General features: G+C 56.0%; 1 protein-coding gene across 1 annotated transcript in view; it reads left to right on the top strand.

Moving 5' to 3' along the window:
• Positions 1 to 2,268: 2,268 nt before the first annotated feature.
• The window catches only part of CSMD1 (CUB and Sushi multiple domains 1), a 157,262-nt gene continuing 141,075 nt past the window's right edge, over positions 2,269 to 18,455 (top strand). The window contains exons 1-8 of the mRNA XM_036303902.1: positions 2,269 to 2,273; positions 2,483 to 2,670; positions 4,661 to 4,849; positions 5,742 to 5,858; positions 8,967 to 9,182; positions 12,085 to 12,273; positions 14,848 to 15,017; positions 16,650 to 16,806. Of these exons, the coding sequence (XP_036159795.1) occupies positions 2,269 to 2,273; positions 2,483 to 2,670; positions 4,661 to 4,849; positions 5,742 to 5,858; positions 8,967 to 9,182; positions 12,085 to 12,273; positions 14,848 to 15,017; positions 16,650 to 16,806 (1,231 nt within the window). The remainder of the gene's footprint in view (positions 2,274 to 2,482; positions 2,671 to 4,660; positions 4,850 to 5,741; positions 5,859 to 8,966; positions 9,183 to 12,084; positions 12,274 to 14,847; positions 15,018 to 16,649; positions 16,807 to 18,455) is intronic.

Below are 18,455 nucleotides of genomic sequence, written 5' to 3'. Positions count from 1 at the left end.
TGGCACTATGTGTTGTAACCAAGGTCACCTCTCTGAGAAAGGTTGTTTCCCCAGGTAGGGATTTTCCCCTGAAGTTAGGGAGGGAATAAAACCCCTTAACTAAGTGCCAGGTGGGTAATTAATCACTTTAACTATGAACAATCATGCTTAAGCTACATAATCTTTACTCCCTGGAATGGAGATAAGAAACGCCCTAACCTTTGGAATAGAGATTGATAGGATTGGAATCAACTGGTACAAATACAGATGTAACAAGACAACAGGACAGAACCTAGACACAGAACCTACACAGAACCTAGACACAGAACCCACACAGAACCTAGAGACAGAGCCTAGAGACTGAACATGGCAAAAGATCCTGGACAGAACCTGGCTACAGAACTTGGTTGGAGAACCTAGACAGAACCTGGCTGAAGAACCCGGCTACAGAACCTGGCAACCGAACCTGGCTGGAGAACCTAGCGAGAGAACATGGCTACAGATCCTGGCAAGAGATCCGGGCTAGGCTGCTGATCAACTGAACGCTGCTTCTGTGTCATTCCTTCTTTGCCGACTCCGTCCACATCTTTGGGGACCCCTGGACCTGCTGGGGTTGGACCCCAGCATATGGCGCCCGAACAGGGACCCCTAGGTAAGCTCCAATCTCAGGGTGGATAGGACTCCACCGTAGGAAGAGGGTGGATAGTCTTCGCTGACTCCATCCACACCTTTGGGGACCCCTGGACCTTCTGGGGTTGGACCCCAGCAAGGTTCAGTCACCAGGTTCTAGTCAGGTTCTCTTGCCATGTTCTATCCAGGTTCTGTAGCCAGGTTCTGTCTCTAGGTTCTTTAGCCAGGTTCTCTCGCTAGGTTCTATCTCTAGGTTCTGTGGCCAGTTTCTGTCCAGGATCTTTTGCCATGTTCTCTCCAGCAAAGTTCTTCTGTCTCTAGGTTCTGTGTAGGTTCTCTCTCTAGGTTCTGTCTCCTGTTGTCTTGTTACATCTGTATTTATACCAGTTGATTCCAATCCTATCAATCTCTATTACAAAGGTTAGGGCGTTTCTTATCTCCATTCCAGGGAGTAAAGATTATGTAGCTTAAGCATGATTGTTCATAGTTAAAGTGATTAACTACCCGCCTGGCACTTAGTTAAGGGGTTTTATTCCCTCCCTAACTTCAGGAGAAAATCCCTACCTGGGGAAACAACCTTTCTCAGAGAGGTGACCTTGGTTAAAACACATAGCGCCAAGAAGGTGAGCAAACATATTAAGAACAGTATGCCATATATGCCAGGTCCCTTGAAACATATGCTGTGCAGATGTTTCTTTCCTGCAGCGACTGTGTCAAGCAGCAAGGATGGACCAACTCCCAGCACATACTGTCTCGCGGGGGGTGGATGTCCTTTAGTTTAGTTTAGTTTAGTTTAGTTTAGGTGTTGCTACTTTTCTAATAATCGATGGTGACAACCGCCCAGGGAAGGTCGTGAGCAGAGCCACCTGATCTCCTCGTGATTACCTGCCTTTGAAATGGTGAGCGATGTTATTGTTTAGTTTTGGTGGGACAATAGCAGTCTCCGCAGGAAGGTCTCTCAAAAGAAAAGAAGTGACTAGGTTATGCGTCTGTGTTATGGGAGAGTGGATCCGGGCACATCATCTTAACCCTCGGGAACACATTGGGTGCGCTCTCCCTCCCCCAGCTGTCGCTAAAGAAACCGTGAGCACTGTGATGCATGTTTGAGATGGGGTCTGCCCCCTGCTCACCCAGACTTCCGAGTTCGAACTCCGGTCACGGAGAACCTGTAGAGAACATTTAAACAGTGAGAGACGAGGCTGCGCCATTCAACCCAGTGCCCAGCCTGTACCTTGGATTCCAGCCCCGCCCTGTGAGCCATCCATCCTGTTAAACAGAGGATGGTGACAGTCGTTTGAAAAGGCAAACTGATGGATTTTCCAGTAATTGTTGATTATTGGTCCATCTATCAATTTTATGAAAGCTAATCTGGTTGACGGGTATTTTTTAAAATATATTTTTATGGATCTCAAAGAGAGGAAGGGAGAAGGAGAGAGAGATAGAAACATCAATGATGAGAGAGAATCATGGATCGGCTGCCTCCTGCACGGCCCACCCTGGGGATCGAGCCCACAACCCGGGCATGTGCCCTGACCGGGAATCGAGCAGTGACCTCCTGGTTCATAGGTTGACTCTCATCCACTGAGCCACACTGGCTGGCCTGGTTGAGGGGTGTTTTATTTAGAGCCGACCAGCGCCCTCTGTCTGTTACATTTGGGTATGGAGTGACAGGGAGGGGTGTGGGTGTCCTTTTCCTCTAGTAAGAAGCTCTGTTCTGGAAGGCTACAGGTGCCCACGTGGTTACAGGCACAGGGAACTGCACTCACTTATGTCTGTTGCACCCACGAGTCTGTCATCAGCGACTGAGATCCCGCGGGGATGTCTGCGGGTTACATGGCTGTGTGCATCTTCCCGACTGGCGTCCTGTCCCCAGGTTCCAGACCGAGGTGAACTACGACACCCTGGAGGTGCGGGACGGGCCGGGCAGCTCGTCCCCGCTGATCGGGGAGTACCAGGGCACGCAGGCCCCCCAGTTCCTCATCAGCACCGGCCACTCCATGCGCCTGCTCTTCACCACGGACAGCAGCCGGGCCAGCGTGGGCTTCCTCATCCGCTACGAGAGTGAGTCCTGGCCTGTCCCTGTCCCTGTCCCCGTCCCCCTCCCCGTCCCCGTCCATGTCCCTGTCCCCATCCTTGTCCCTATCCCCATCCCCGTCCCCGTCCCCGTCCCCGTCCCTGTCCCTGTCCCCGTCCCCCTCCCCATCCTCGTCCCTGTCCCTATCCCCCTCCCTGTCCCCCTCCCCATCCCCGTCCCCGTCCCCATCCTCGTCCCTGTCCCCGTCCCCGTCCCTATCCCCCTCCCCGCCCCCCTCCCCCTCCCCGTCCCTGTCCCCATCCACATCCCCGTCCTCGTCCCTGTCCCCGTCCATGTCCCTGTCCCCATCCTCGTCCCCGACCCCGTCCCTGTCCCCGTCCCCATCCCCGTGCTCTAGCAAGGTGCCCGGGGGCTCAGGACACCTGGGCTGGGACATAGCATGCAGGTGACACCGCTGCCTGATCTCCGAACTCTCTCTCCTACCCAGGGTGCAGCTTGGGGAACTTTGCTTGAAAAGGCATATCTGTTTATCTTAAAGTAAAACAACACAGTAATTAAAACAACGAAATGTGCTCTCACTACATAACGTAATCACAGACCTGTGCTGTCAGAAAGTCACCTGTTAACAGGGCACATCCCGGAGATGGCTCATCCTGAACAATAGTGTTTGCTGGAAATGTGACTACCAGGGGTGGCCTCAGCACCTGGCGCTCCTGGGAATATAGACCCTCAGGGGTGGCCTCAGCACCTGCCACTCCTGGGAATATAGACCCTCAGGGGTGGCCTCAGCACCTGCCACTCCTGGGAATATAGACCCTCAGGGGTAGCCTCAGCACCTGCCGCTCCTGGGAATATAGACCCGCAGGGGTGGCCTCAGGGCAACTTGGATAAATGACTCCCTCCACTCAGGTGATCCCCAGAGTCCGGATGACCTCCCAGAGGCTGGCTCCCTGTGGATGGAGCCACACCCTTACCACGCATTTCTGAATCGTGGCTCAGACGGCCTGCTCGTGTCTCCTTGCCAATTGAGGCACAGGTCGCTGTGCTAATGAAGAAATGCCGTCCCACTGCTTGGTCTGAAATGTCCCTCCTTAGCTGCGTTTCATGTCCTGGACGTCCTAGAGGAAGGGACAGCCACCCCATACTTGAGCTCAGTATATGCAGCGCTTAGACTGTTATCCCAAAGGTCATGGTGGGGGAGTGAGCAGTAGGAATGTTGGCAATAATTTAGGATTTCTGGAGAATACTTCATGTCATAATCATAACTTTCTGAACTTTATTATAAGGTTTTGTATAGCAATAATGTCTTTTTTCTTTATTTGCATTTATAAACATTGCAATGATATTCTCTTTCCTTCTTCCCATTTTCCTTATTTTCAAAATATGTGCTATTCTAAGAGCAAAGAGCCATGTGAGAGACAGAGGAGAGAGGGTACGATGACATGAGCCTGATCATGTGACTTGGGACAGCACTTCCCGTTCACACCTGTGAGCACAGGCTGATGGAGCCCCCTGGAGAATGGCTGGCTTAGTGCCCGTTGCAGCCAATGTGTGGGTGTGTGGAACGCAGTCTCAGGATCGGCCCGGGCAGCCTCACTGTGCGTCATACGTGTGGGCCTGGGCCTGGGCGCCGCTACAGGAAAGCTGAGCGCGACGGCCCAACCCGGCGGGACATACGACGCTGAGAGCGGGGCGAGGAGGAGGGGGAGGGGGACGGAAACAGCACAGACTGGGCCTCCTCGGCGCCCTCACTGTCCATACTGAGCGTCCAGGGAAGCGAGTGCTGTCCAGGGCGGCGGCGGCTGTCCAGTTCGCACCGGCGGGTCGTCTCCACAGAAGGCAGGGCCGGCGCCCGGGATTCTCCCGTCTGCAGGTGTAGGCGTGGAGTCCACACGCGCATTCCCAGGGCCGACCTCTCGGGGCTCCTTCCCAGGTTCCAGGCACAGACACTGCTTTCTCTTCCATAAGCCAGAGGCCCTCCCTCCTGACGTGTTCTTGCCGGGCGTGTACCTGTAGGTGTGACGCTCGAGTCGGACGCCTGCCTGGACCCCGGCATCCCCGTGAACGGCCGTCGGCACGGCAGCAACTTCGGCATCGGGTCGACCGTGACCTTCGGCTGCGACCCTGGGTACACGCTCAGCGACGATGAGCCGCTCGTCTGCGAGAGGAACCACCAGTGGAACCACGCGCTGCCCAGCTGCGACGGTAGGGGCCCCGCAAGCGCACCCCGGGGAACGCAGGGGCGTGCGTGTGCAGTCGGGGGGGGATATTCTAGGGGGTGAGCCGCACCCCAGGGAATGCAGGGGCGTGCGTGTGCAGTCGGGGCGGCAGGGGGATTCTAGGGGGCGGTGCGAGGTGAGGAAGTGGCACTTCCATCTGACAAAGTGTCACCTTAAATGCTGTCCCCATTTAACATCTCACAGTTACTAGCACGTTGTGTCTAACAGGGAGCGTGGGTCTAGCAAAGAAGAAGGAATAATTAGGTCGGCCTGCGTGGCTCATTGGCTGAGCATCAAACCTGTGAACCAAGAGGTCAAGGTTCAATTCCAGGTCAGGGCACAGGCCCCGGGTTGCGGGCTCCATCCCCAGTTGGGGGCGTGCAGGAGGCAGCCGGTCCATGATTCTCTCTCATCATTTCTCTCTCTCTCCCTCTCCCTTCCTCTCTGAAATCAATAAAAAATATTTTTTAAAAAAGAAGGAAAAATTATGGGCTGCCCTTCAACTATATTCCCCCAGACACTCAGCCTTACAGAGCTGAGGTATAGCCCCGCCCTGAGGCAGGGCCTCGGACCCAGGGCCAGGCGCCAGCAGCCGCGGAGAGTTCGCTGTCACAGGAGGGTTCGCTTCAGCTTCTCCGCTCGCTCTGTGGTTTTTCTGGGTTTTGTTTTTTACAACGCGGGACGCCTGTAGAGGAATTAGCACATTGTGATTACAGTAAAATAAAGTGTGGCTTAGTTTCAGTTATTATGTCGCTGATAGTAGCTGGTCCTTCAGTCCTCGGCCAGTTAAATGTCCCTGTACGTGAATTTCATTCTCGCAGCCGTTCTGAAATGAATTCTGAAATGAACGTGCAGTGACCTTGTCTTACTGTTTCCAGCCCTCTGTGGAGGCTACGTCCACGGGAAGAGCGGGACCGTCCTGTCTCCGGGGTTTCCAGACTTTTACCCAAACTCCCTCAACTGCACCTGGACCATCGAAGTGTCCCACGGAAAAGGTAGGGACACGGCGTCCATCTCCGACTGGCGGTCATTCACAGGATGCAGACGCGGGGGGGAGAAAGGGTGTGAGTGTCTGCGTGAGTCAGCGGACAGATCTCGCGTGGTTTCGCTGCTAATGTTTATGTTTTTACACATTTTAGAAGAATAATGGTCTTTAAGTGATTAGTGCTACGAGCAAAAGTGGATTTCTTGTTTTACTGCGTATTTGTCAGATACACTGGGTTTATGCATGTGAGCGTAGACTTGAAAATTCAGCATAACGTAAGGAAAGGAGGCGGAGATTGTGTAGGATGTGACTATTGAATAGATAGTGAGAAGAAATGGACTCAACTTCCAATTCCCCGAGAGACCTGGGCACCCTGGGTGCCGCTGGGCTTCGACATTCCCGCGTCAGATCTCTGCCTGACCCCCTGTGGCTCATGGCACAGCCTGCCTTTCCCCACTGCACAGGCGCATAGCGGGGACCCGGGAAAGGCCCCTTTGTGCCAGGACCAGAGCTCATGCACACAGGAAGGGCACAGGGCTGCCCCATGGGTTTCCTTTTAGGTTTTTGTTTTTTTTTTGAGATGTCTGAACTTGTCTTTTTTGACAAAATAATTGAGGGATTTGATCACATAAGTATCATGTAGACTCACATCTGACCTCTCCTTGAGGTTGGAGTGACACGTGTATGTCACTCCAATGCTGAGCCACCCCCGCCCCCAGCAGGCTTGGGAAAGGGTCGGCCTTGAAGAAAGTTAAGAATAAAAAGAGCCACATGACTAATGCCATCACATGGAGACGTTTTTTGACAAAAGAACCTGTTCATAGCTCATTTCACTGACTTCGCTCTGGGGATCCAGAAAGGATGCTGTGTGGGCGCCGTGGCTGGGCGAGCATGTGTGTGAGGCACATACACTGCGCCTTCCCGCAGGTGTGGGGGTACGTGCTGGGCGGTCCAAGCTAAGACTTCCTCCAGGGCATCTGTTCAACGCAAATGGGGAGGTTCTCTCGTCCGTCATTACAGATGCTCTGCTGAAGGGCCCAGCGACCATTTCTGCATGCAGGCCATGGTCAAGTCCGTCACGTGTACTCTGTCTCTATCCCTCACTATAAATCTGTATCTACGTCTATATCTATATCTATCTATACCTACATCTATATCTATGTCTATATCTATATCTATACCTACATCTGTATCTATTTCTATAAACTATATATCTATATCTACTAGTAAGTATATATCTATGTCTATATCTATACCTACATCTATATCTATTTCTATAAACTATATATCTATATCTACTAGTAAGTCTATATCTGTCTGTATCTATATATCAATATCTAGCTATCGCTACATCTTTATCTATATCTGTGTCTCCATCTTGCCTACACTGATATTAGATCTATGTTGATTGATGTCTATGTATCTATACCTACATCTACCATTACACTTATATATACTTAAACATTTATTCATTTTTGCTGTTTACTTCTCTCATTTCTTTCATTTCTAAAGCCACACTCTTTCACCCATTGTCTGCATGGACTTCAAAGCTTAAGGTTAAATTTGGATTCCAGACAGATTTCTCACAGCCCAAAAGGAGGCATCTCCAGCAACGTTCTCCCTCCCCCCTCCGTGTTCCTTATGGATCCCCTCCCTGTGTCTCTCATGGATCCCTCCCTGTGTCTCTCATGGATCCTACCCCCTCGTGGTCCTCATGGATCCCCCACTCGGTGTCTCTCATGGATCCCCCTCCGTGTCTCTCATGGATCCCTCCCCGTGTCTCTCATGGATCCCCCTCCATGTCTCTCATGGATCCCTCTCCGTGTCTCTCACGGATCCACCTCCATGTCTCTCATGGATCCCTCTCCGTGTCTCTCATGGATCCCCCTCCGTGTCTCTCATGGATCCCCCTCCGTGTCTCTCATGGATCCCCCTCCGTGTCTCTCATGGATCCCTCTCCATGTCTCTCATGGATCCCCCACTCGGTGTCTCTCATGGATTCCCCCTCCGTTGTCTCTCATGGATCCCCTCCGTGTCTCTCGATCCTCTCCGTTGTCTCTCATGGATCCCCTCCATGTCTCTCATGGATCCCTCTCGTGTCTCTCACGGATCCACCTCCATGTCTCTCATGGATCCCTCTCCGTGTCTTCTCATGGGATCCCCCCTCCGGTCTCTCATGGATCCCCCTCAGTGTCTCTCATGGATCCCCCTCCTTTGTCTCTCATGGATCCCCCTCCATGTCTCTCATGGATCCCCACTCGGTGTCTCTCATGGATCCCCCTCCGTGTCTCTCATGGATTCCCCCTCCGTGTCTCTCATGGATCCCTCTCCGTGTCTCTCATGGATCCCTCTCCGTGTCTCTCATGGATCCCCCTCCGTGTCTCCATGGATCCCTCTCCGTGTCTCTCATGGATCCCCACTTGGTCTCTCATGGATCCCCCGGTCTCTCATGGATCCCCCTCCTTGTCTCTCATGGATCCCCCTCCGTGTCTCTCATGGATTCCCCCTCCGTGTCTCTCATGGATCCCCCTCCGTGTCTCTCATGGATCCCCCTCCATGTCTCTCATGGATTCCCCCTCCGTGTCTCTCATGGATCCCTCCCCGTGTCTCTCATGGATCCCTCTCTGTGTCTCTCATGGATCCCTCTCCTGTCTCTCATGGATCCCCCACTCGGTGTCTCTCATGGATCCCCCTCCGTGTCTCTCATGGATCCCTCTCTGTGTCTCTCATGGATCCCCCTCCGTGTCTCTCATGGATCCCTCTCCATGTCTCTCATGATTCCCCTCCATGTCTCTCATGGATCCCTCTCCGTGTCTCTCATGGATCCCCCTCCGTGTCTCTCATGGATCCCCCTCCGTGTCTCTCATGGATCCCTCTCCATGTCTCTATGGATCCCTCTCCGTGTCTCTCATGGATCCCCCTCTCGGTGTTTCTCATGGATCCCTCTCTCTCATGGATCCCCCTCCGTGTCTCTCATGGATCCCCCTCTCGGTGTTTCTCATGGATCCCTCTGTGTCTCTCATGGATCCCCCTCTCGGTGTTTCTCATGGATCTCCCTCCGTGTCTCTCATGGGTCTCCCTCATCGTGTCTCTCACGTATCTCCACCGTTGCTCTCAGGGGTCCAGATGATGTTCCACACCTTCCACCTGGAGAGCTCGCACGACTACCTGCTGGTCACGGAGGACGGGAGCTTCTCGGAGCCCGTGGCCCGGCTCACAGGGTCGGTGCTGCCTCACACCATCAAGGCGGGCTTGTTCGGCAACTTCACCGCCCAGCTGCGCTTCATCTCGGACTTCTCCATCTCCTACGAGGGCTTCAACATCACCTTCTCTGGTGCGCTGGCTCTCCCGCCCTTCCTAGAAACCACAGTACGGTGTGTGTGAGCGCATGTGTGTGCATGGAGTGGGGGTGTGGTGGGCGTGAGTGTGTGTCTGTGTGTGAGCGTGGAGTGTGTGGATGGTGTGGGGGTGTGGGGGCCGTGAGTGTGTGTCCTTGTTGTGTGAGCGTGGAGTGTGTGGATGGTGTGGGGTTGTGGTGTGGTGAATGTGTGTGTCTGTGTGTGTGAGCGTGGAGTGTGTGGATGGTGTGGGGGTGTGGTGGGCGTGAATGTGTGTCTGTGTGTGTGAGCGTGGAGTGTGTGGATGGTGTGGGGGTGTGGTGGGCGTGAATGTGTGTCTGTGTGTGTGAGCGCATGTGTGTGCATGGTGTGGGGGTGTGGTGGGCGCGAATGTGTGTCTGTGTGTGTGAGCGCATGTGTGTGCCTGGTGTGGTGTGGTGGTGGGAGCGAATGTGTGTCTGTGTGTGTGAGCGCATGTGTGTGCATGGTGTGGGGGTGTGGTGGGCGTGAATGTGTGTCTGTGTGTGTGAGCGTGGAGTGTGTGGATGTGTGTGTGTGAGTGGGTGTGTGAATGTGTGTCTGTGTGTGTGAGCGCATGTGTGTGCATGGTGTGGGGGTGTGTGGGGCGTGAATGTGTGTCTGTGTGTGTGAGCGTGGAGTGGTGGATGTGTGTGTGTGAGTGGGTGTGTGAATGTGTGTCTGTGTGTGTGAGCGCATGTGTGTGCAATGTGTGGGGTGTGGGGGGCGTGACTGTGTGTCTGTGTGTGTGAGCGCATGTTGTGTGCATGGTGTGGGGGTGTGGTGGCGCGAGTGTGTCTGTGTGTGTGAGCGCATGTGTGTGCATGGAGTGGGGGTGTGGTGGACGTGAATGTGTGTCTGTGTGTGTGTAAGCGCATGTGTGTGCATGGTGTGGGGGGTGTGGTGGGCGTGAATGTGTGTCTGTGTGTGTGTAAGCGCATGTGTGTGCATGGTGTGGGGGTGTGGTGGGCGCGAATGTGTGTCTGTGTGTGTGAACGCATGTGTGTGCATGGAGTGAGGGTGTGGTGGACGTGAATGTGTGTCTGTGTGTGTGAGCGTGGAGTGTGTGGATGTGTGTGTGTGAGTGGGTGTGTGAATGTGTGTCTGTGTGTGTGAGCGCATGTGTGTGCATGGTGTGGGGGTGTGGTGGGCGTGAATGTGTGTCTGTGTGTGTGAGCGTGGAGTGTGTGGATGTGTGTGTGTGAGTGGGTGTGTGAATGTGGGGCGTGTGGTTGTATGTGTGAGTATGGGATACGTGGTTGTGTGTAAATGTGAAGTGTGTGAGTGTGTGTGGTGTGTGTGGTGTGTGTGAGTGTGGTTGTGAGTATGGTTGTGTGAGTGTGGGGTGTGGGGTGTGATTGTGTGCGTGTATGTGGGGGGTAGGGTGGTGTATAGTTGTGTGTTTGGTGGGTGTAGTTCTGTGAGTGTGTGTGTGTGTGTGTGGAGTGTGGTTGTGTGTGTGAGTGTGAGGTGTATGTGTGTGGGTGTGGTTGTGTGCATGCATGTGGGGGTGTGGTTGTGTGCATGCGTGTGGGGGTGTGGGTGTGTGCATGCGTGTGGGGGGTGTGGTTGTGTGCATGTGTGTGGGGGTGTGGGGTGCATGCAGGTGGGGGATGTGGTTGTGTGCATGTGTGTGGGTTGTATGTGTGTGAGTGTGAGGTGTATGTGTGTGGGAGGTGTGGTTGTGTGCATGCGTGTGGGGGTGTGGTTGTGTGCATGCATGTGGGGGTGTGGTTGTGTGCATGTGTGTGGGGGGTGTGGTTGTGTGCATGCATATGGGGTGCATGTGTGTGGGTTGTATGTGAGTGTGGGGTGTGGTGGTGTATAGTTGTATGCCTGTGTGTGGGTTGTATGTGTGTGAGTGTGGGGTGTGTGTTGGGTGTGTGGTTGTGTGTGTGATTAGAGATAAGTGGCTGAGAAATAACTCTGATTGGTTGGTGGGAAGCGAGAGGACAGACGCCTGGTGGCCCCCACGGGACTCGACTCTGCAGATCCTCAGTGGAGAAGTGTGGGTGTCACTGTCTCTCCCACAAGCCCTCGCACTCCTGGCCGGCATTTTACCCGCCTCCGGGACACTGGCCTCACTGGAGGCGCCTTGGGGACCCTGTGCCCGGTCATTTCGGGTCCTGCCCTCCAGTGAGGTCCGTGCCCGCATCTCAGCTTGGGGTGAAGAAATTCAAACAGGCACCCCGCCCCCCACACTTTCCATGGACGGACACGCGGCTCAGTGGCCCGAGCGGTGACGTCGGCTACAGCTGTGCCAGAGACGGACACGGCACTGTGGCTCAGGATGGGCACAGACGCGCTGTTAGGACTTGAGTTTGGAGGCTGAGTCCCCCAGTGCACCAACACACGGGCATCGTCCCTTTTATCCTGAGTCCTCACCTTCCTCCTGCGAGGCGCCGAGCTCCCAGCAGCCGGGGGAATATCGCCCATTAGGTGCCCACAGCCTCTGCCGCCACTGACAACAGGCCGGAGAGGCCTGGCCCGAGGTCCGCAGCAGAGGGGGCAGCACACAGCTTCCCGCCAGCGTCGCCTCTAGGAGTTTGTGCCCACGTGTGGGTCCCTCAGTGACGCTGTGAGAGGAGGGGGAGCTGACCTCAGCAATTAGAAATCGTAAAATACCAGTAGCTTCCCACCCTTAGAGAGGCAGCTGTGAAAGGGCCATCTTCCCTGGTGATAAGTCTCCTTAAAACACTCACGCTGAGGCCACTTGTGTGAGCGCTCACGGCAGGAGGAACAGGATCGCCCGCGGGCACGGGGTCGGGAAGGCACCTGTGTGCGTGGTCACTGCCCCTCGCGGCCGGCCTGTCGCCCTCTTCTGAATGAATGGAGCCGGAGCGTCTGCCCGACTCGCACGCCTGCTCTCTCCCCACGCAGAGTACGACCTGGAGCCGTGCGAGGACCCCGGCGTCCCCGCCTTCAGCCGCAGGATGGGCTTCCGCTTCGGGGTCGGGGACGCGCTGACCTTCTCCTGCTTCGCGGGGTACCGCCTGGAAGGGGCCACCACGCTGACCTGCCTGGGCGGGGGCCGCCGGGTGTGGAGTGCGCCTCTGCCAAGGTGTGTGGGTAGGTGGTCACACGCTTTCATTTCATTCATCCAGGGGGGCCGGGCCGGGCGCAGTCGGGACGCGGGGCCCTGCGTGGTGGGAGGAGGGCGAGGGCAAGGGCGAGGGCGGGTGTGGACCCGGCCACGTAGCTGCCTGCCAGGGGGCGAGCCTCCGGCTGTGCCGTCTCAGCTGGAAGGTCAGCTCCTTCCGCCCCAACATTCATGACTGAGGGAGAGTGACACTGCGTCACTCATATTTATACAAGGAAACGAGGTAAAGTAACAGCTGGAAACCACGCTGTAGGAACACGACCTTGTCACGCTGTAGGAACCTGGCTGTTGACATGTAGTAACATGACCTTGACATGCTGTAGTAGCACAACCTTTGACACTCTTAGTAACACGACTGCTGACACACTGTAGTAACACAAGCTCTGACACGCTGTAGGAACACGACTGCTGACACGCTGTAGGAACATGACTGCTGACACGCTGTAGGAACACGATTGCTGACACGCTGTAGGAACATGACTGCTGACACGCTGTAGGAACACGATTTCTGACACGCTGTAGGAACACGACTGCTGACACGCTGTAGTAGCACAACCTTTGACACTCTTAGTAACACGACTGCTGACACACTGTAGTAACACAAGCTCTGACACGCTGTAGGAACACGACAGATGACACGCTGTAGGAACATGACTGCTGACACGCTGTAGGAACACGACAGATGACACGCTGTAGGAACATGACTGCTGACACGCTGTAGGAACACGACTGCTGACACGCTGTAGGAACACGACTGCTGACACGCTGTAGGAACACGACTGCTGACACGCTGTAGGAACATGACTGCTGACACGCTGTGGTAACACAAGCTCTGACACGCTGTAGGAACACGACTGCTGACACCCTGTAGGAACACGACCTTGGACAGGCTGTAGCAGCACAGCCCTTGACAGCTGTGCTGATGGAAAGCAGATGTCTCCCCTGGTACAGGACGGCGACAGTGTAAAGGCTGTAGTTCCGCTGTCTCTCAGTTTGACCGGCTGATGGGCACGGCCCCGTAAGTGGGCACTGAATCTGGGTGGGAGTCCCCATGTCCAGGTTGTTCTGCAGCATCGACGAGGGGCTCCCAGATGCCATTGGGAGGGTGCAGGCGCTTGGAGACGCGCTGGGCAGACAGTGGTTAGGGGGGCCCAGTGGTCACATCCCTGCGACTCTGGGCTGTGCCCCTGGGAGGAGCAGCAGGAGTCGGGGCTGCAGGGCTGAAGGACAGCGTTTTGCCTGCACGTCACAGGGCCTGGTCCTCAGCCCAGACACAAGCCGCGCACCTGCCGCCCACCTGCTGCTGGGCACGCGCGGCCTCCCCACCTGCCCATGACGGGCAGAGAACGGCTGATGCATAGCGAGCCTCGGGCATTTGTCTCAGAGTCCCCGCGACTCCCCTGATGGCGAGAACACTGAGCCCACGGTGCCCGCCCGCAGTGCCTATGCCAACCTCCCAGGACGCCTCGAGGCAGGCGGGGAAGTTGTGAAAATAAGATTCCTTAACCCTCCAAACACTGCATTGTTAGCTGAGGAAATCCTGGCTTTTCCCGTGCGGAGAGCCTCTTCCACTGTCGCGTTATTTAGGAAAATCCCCTGATTCCAGAGCCAATTTGGTCTTTCCCTGTTTCATGAGGCACAGATCGTCAGCGAGTCAGGACTTCCCTGTGCAGACAGTTCAGCAGTGACCTTGCGTGGAGCCCCTCATCTCCTGCCGGGGCACATGCCTGCACACGTCTACCACCCGGCTTCCTCCCCGAATAAAGCTTCTTCCTTCTTTGTGGTTTTGATATTTATTTGAGAATTGGGTGCACGTTTTGAACATTCCCTCAAGGAAAACTACACACAGTGCCTTATGGATGCCCCGGAGCTCCCAGAATCCTGGAACCGTTGCCCTCAGGTCGGAAATTACCGACCCCAGAGTTTCAGATCTCAGAAACCCTCACCTCAGGGAAGTCACAGCGTCGTTCTACACACGCAGCGAGAAGCAGCCTGTAGATTATCGTAATCCACTCGGCGTTATTCTATTTTCTCTGGGTTATCTCTGCATCGCTACCCTGTTACCTGGGTGTTTACGACGTTGCCTACCATGTAAGATGAGAGTAACTGGGGCGGAAATAACATCGGCATCCTATTAAGAGAACTAAGGAAATCCTGCGTGGCTGGCGTGGCTCAGGGGCTGAGCATCGACCTAGGAACCGGGAGGTCACGGTTCGATTCCCGGTCAGGACACAGGCCTGGGTTGTGGGCTTAATCCCCAGTGTGGGGCGTGCAGGAGACAGCCTGTCAATGATTCTCTCTCATCATTGATGTTTCTATCGCTCTCTCCTTCTCTGAAATCAATACAAATATTTTTTAAAAAGAAAGAAAGAAGAACATCACCTGCCTGTGCAGCTGGGGAAACACTCAAGGTCAAGGTCACGGATCTGTGGCTACAATGTATCAACCACAGACCCAGTGAGAGACGGGAGGGCTGCCATGGCTTTAACTGTATCTGTCCGCACCAGTCCTCTCACGTCAAATCCTCTCCCCTTCCGTTTCAGCTGAGTGTGGGGCGAGGGTCACGGGCAGCGAAGGGACGCTGCTGTCGCCGAACTTCCCGTCCAACTACGACAACCACCACGAGTGCATCTACAGCATCGAGACGGAGGCCGGCAAGGGCATCCGCCTGTGGGCGCGCACCTTCCAGCTGCAGGAGGGGGACACGCTCCGGGTAAAGGCTCCCCCCGGCACAGCGTCCCCCGGGGCCCTCCCTCCACGGCAGATGGGCGGGGTGGGCATGCACCGGTGTATCCCCATTACGCTCCTTCTTCAGTGGATTTCTCCCCCTGGGACGGCGGCCGGAGGTGCCACTTAGTGGAGCGAGTGTGGACTCCGGAGCAGCTCTGTCTGTGGCCCTGGGCCCGACGGTGTTAGCTGTGTATCTTGGGCAAATCATTTCACACTCTGAGCTTCCCAGTGTGTAAAACATGCAGGCTGCCTGCCGCCCGGGCTGGTGGGAGGGGTAAGTGGTGGAATGTAGGGCATGGTCCAGCCCTGTGCCCAGCCCTCACAGCCACTGTGACAGCTCAGGGGCCCCAACCAACCCCCTGTGGCCACTCCGTGTACACGCGGTCCCGGCATTCAGAGCTACGATGACCGTGATGGGATTGTGGACACTTCGCAGCCACGGTCAGGGGGCCACACAGCCGGCTCCCATGGAGGAGCCACGCGGGGACTGGACAGACTCAAGGAGGCAGGCCCGCGGGGTGAGCGGGCCCTGCATCAGGGCTCCGTGTGTCCTGTGATGGCGAGTGCCGGGCTCGGGAAGGGCCTGTGGGGTCTGCACCCAGCACCCCCACAGCCCGGGGGACTCCAGGGCACAGGCAGGGGGATCGGGTCCCAGGCGCCCAGGTCTTGCCTTGACCTAGAACATCCCGCCTCCAAGTGGAGATGCCCGTGACCTCAGAGGCTCCTGAAAGCTGCCCCCTCTCCTGGGACGGCGAGGGAGCGGGGCCTTCTGGGGGCCGGGGCCCAGGGAGCGCCCACTGCAGAGCGAGCCTCGGCATCACAGACAGGCCTGGAGCAGCACAGACCGAGGCCGGACCTCGTCTCGTCCACGGCCGCTCGGTCCACTGAGACGTGGCAACTTGTCCAGGTCCCACAGCCGACCTGTGGCCAGATGGGGCGCATCTCTCTTCTCGTTCCCTTTGCAAAAGTCTGGGGGGCTCATTCTTTTATTATTTATTATTGATTTCACACAGAGAGAGGAAGGGAGAGGGAGAGAGAAACATCAATGATGAGAGAGAATCATGGATCGGCTGCCTCCTGCACTCCCCCCACTGGGGATCGAGCCCACAACCCAGGCCTGTGCCCTGACCGGGAATTGAACTGTGACTTCCTGGTTCATAGGTCAACACTCAGCCAAAAACATCGGCCGGGCTGGGGTTTTGTTCTTACAGGCACATGACACTCGTGCTGACACGCTCCCCACCCGACTCCCCACCCCAATGCTGTGGGTCCCACTGTTGTTTAGCTGTGAGGCTGAGAGAATGTGCAAACCCAGCTGCAAGGGACAGTCAGTGTCTCCCCCTCCCCCCAGTCCATCATCCGCTTGCACAGGATAGAGCGGCCTGGCCGGGCCTGGGCCCCATTAGCAGCCATGCGCTCTGGTCAGGAGCTCCGGACAGAAGCGCCTGCCTCCCTCCCAAGTCCCCGTGGGACGCGTTTCTCTGCAGAACCCAGGAGGTGGCTGTCCCCGGGTCCTCGCAGTGGGCGTGTCTGTGGGCGGCTCACGCGCAGCACAAATTACTGATCACCTGAAACCACGGGGAGTGACAGGCTCTCGCGTGACCCCCCCCCCCAGGTGTTCGATGGGCGAGACGGCGCCTCCCGACCCCTGGGGACCTTCACACGGCGCGAGCTGCTGGGCCTGACCCTGAACAGCACCTCCAACCACCTTCGGCTGGAGTTTGACAGCAACGGCGCGGACACGGCTGCCGGCTTCCAGCTCAGCTACACCAGTGAGTAGCCCGGGGCGGCCCCTCCCTCGTCCCCTCGTCCCCCGGTTCCTAGCGATGCGATGCTTCAAAGTCTCTCTGACACCGAAGGCCACGGTACAGGAAATTAAGCCCTTTGGTTCTGAGCATGAATATTTGTTAGTGACCGTCAGGGTTAATGTCTCTATTGGACAGATAGGCGAGTAACAGCCTGGAAAGATAGCAGTCACCCCAGACCCAGCGCATCAGGCCCCGACGAGGAAAATGAGCAACTCAAATCCCGCTTAGTAGGGAGATGACAGTGGAAGTGTCGGTTAACCTTGAGCAAAAATGTAATTAAAGTGGCCGACATCCTGAGAAAACCGCCCACGTCCATGGAAATGACCGCTGCAAAGGCTCAGTGAGAAGAAAGCATGTGACGTGTGTTGTATGCAAACTGCAATAGCGATCGGCGTGTAAGCCGCCCCATAGCCCGTATTTTAACCTTTATTATAACCAGGGCTCCACGCATGGAGCTCACTGCCCAGAAGGCTTTCTTGTCAAAGCCATGGGCTCTGACTGCAGATGAAGGGCAGGCCGTGGCCCCTCTGATGTAGATTCACGGGACTGTGTTCATTGTTGCTTTGCTCGCTTGGTTCCTGGAAGGTGCTAAAGCCACTTCCTGCTCTCACGTCTTCGCGCCCCGGAGGCGTGATGCTGGGAGGAAGGGAAAGGTCTGAGGTAACCTGGCATTCACTACAGCTCCCGGGATGCTCCGTGCACCCGTGGCTCTTGCATTCCTGCTGCCTCAGGGAGCCGACCGGCCAGGCCTCCCCGAGCCTGGTCCACAGGGCGGGGGCCTGGGCCTGGCCTCCCCTCTGCTCCCTGTGCTCCTCTGTGACCCATGGCCAGTGGGGGCCTCTCCACGCAGCTCCCAGGAAACGCGCACCTGAGCTGCCATTTCACACCCCATCGCCTTCCCGACCTCCTCGCTGCCTCCTGCTTCCCGCCCACTCTTTCCAGCTGGAGTTGTGCAGGATGGTGCCTCGAGTCTGTATTCTTACGGTTGTGCAAGAGGGCAGCAGACAGATCCACGCCGACTGAGCGCACACCGGGGCTGTGGGGGAGGCGCTGAGCTGTCCTCGTCTGCGCTACTAGCCGCCCAGAGTCCTCTGCCCCCACCCAGCGATGGCCGCAGGCTGTGGCTTCTCTGTGTTGGTCTCTCCTGCTCTGTCCAGCGGACTGGCTCCACGGCCACGCTCAGCCCCTGGGGACCCCGTGTTCTCCACAGTCCCAGCGCAGCCTTCCACCATTGCCGCCCATTTTTCTGTGTGATTTTGAGAAACCTTGAGTCTGTGGATCTATTTATGGGCACTTGGTAATTTTAAAAATACATATTTTATTGAATTCAGAGAGGAAGGGAGAGGAAGGGAGAGATAGACACATCAATGATGAGAGAATCATGGACCAGCTGCCTCCTGCACACCCCACACTGGGGATCGAGCCTGCAACCCGGGCATGTGCCCCGACTGGGAATTGAACCGTGACCTCCTGGTTCACAGGTTCACGCTCAACCACGTAGCCACACAGGCCGGCCGGCACTTGGTAATGTTTTACACAGCAGCGCAAACTTCTAAAAAGTAGGAGAAAGAAATACTGGAGATCATTGCTGTTGAGCTCCTCGTACAGTCAGT

This window comes from Myotis myotis, unplaced genomic scaffold (assembly GCF_014108235.1).
Source record: "Myotis myotis isolate mMyoMyo1 unplaced genomic scaffold, mMyoMyo1.p scaffold_m19_p_39, whole genome shotgun sequence".
Taxonomy (NCBI): Eukaryota; Metazoa; Chordata; class Mammalia; order Chiroptera; family Vespertilionidae; genus Myotis; species Myotis myotis.
The sequence above is the reverse complement of the archived record's forward strand: the minus strand, read 5'-3'. Positions and strand labels throughout refer to the sequence as shown.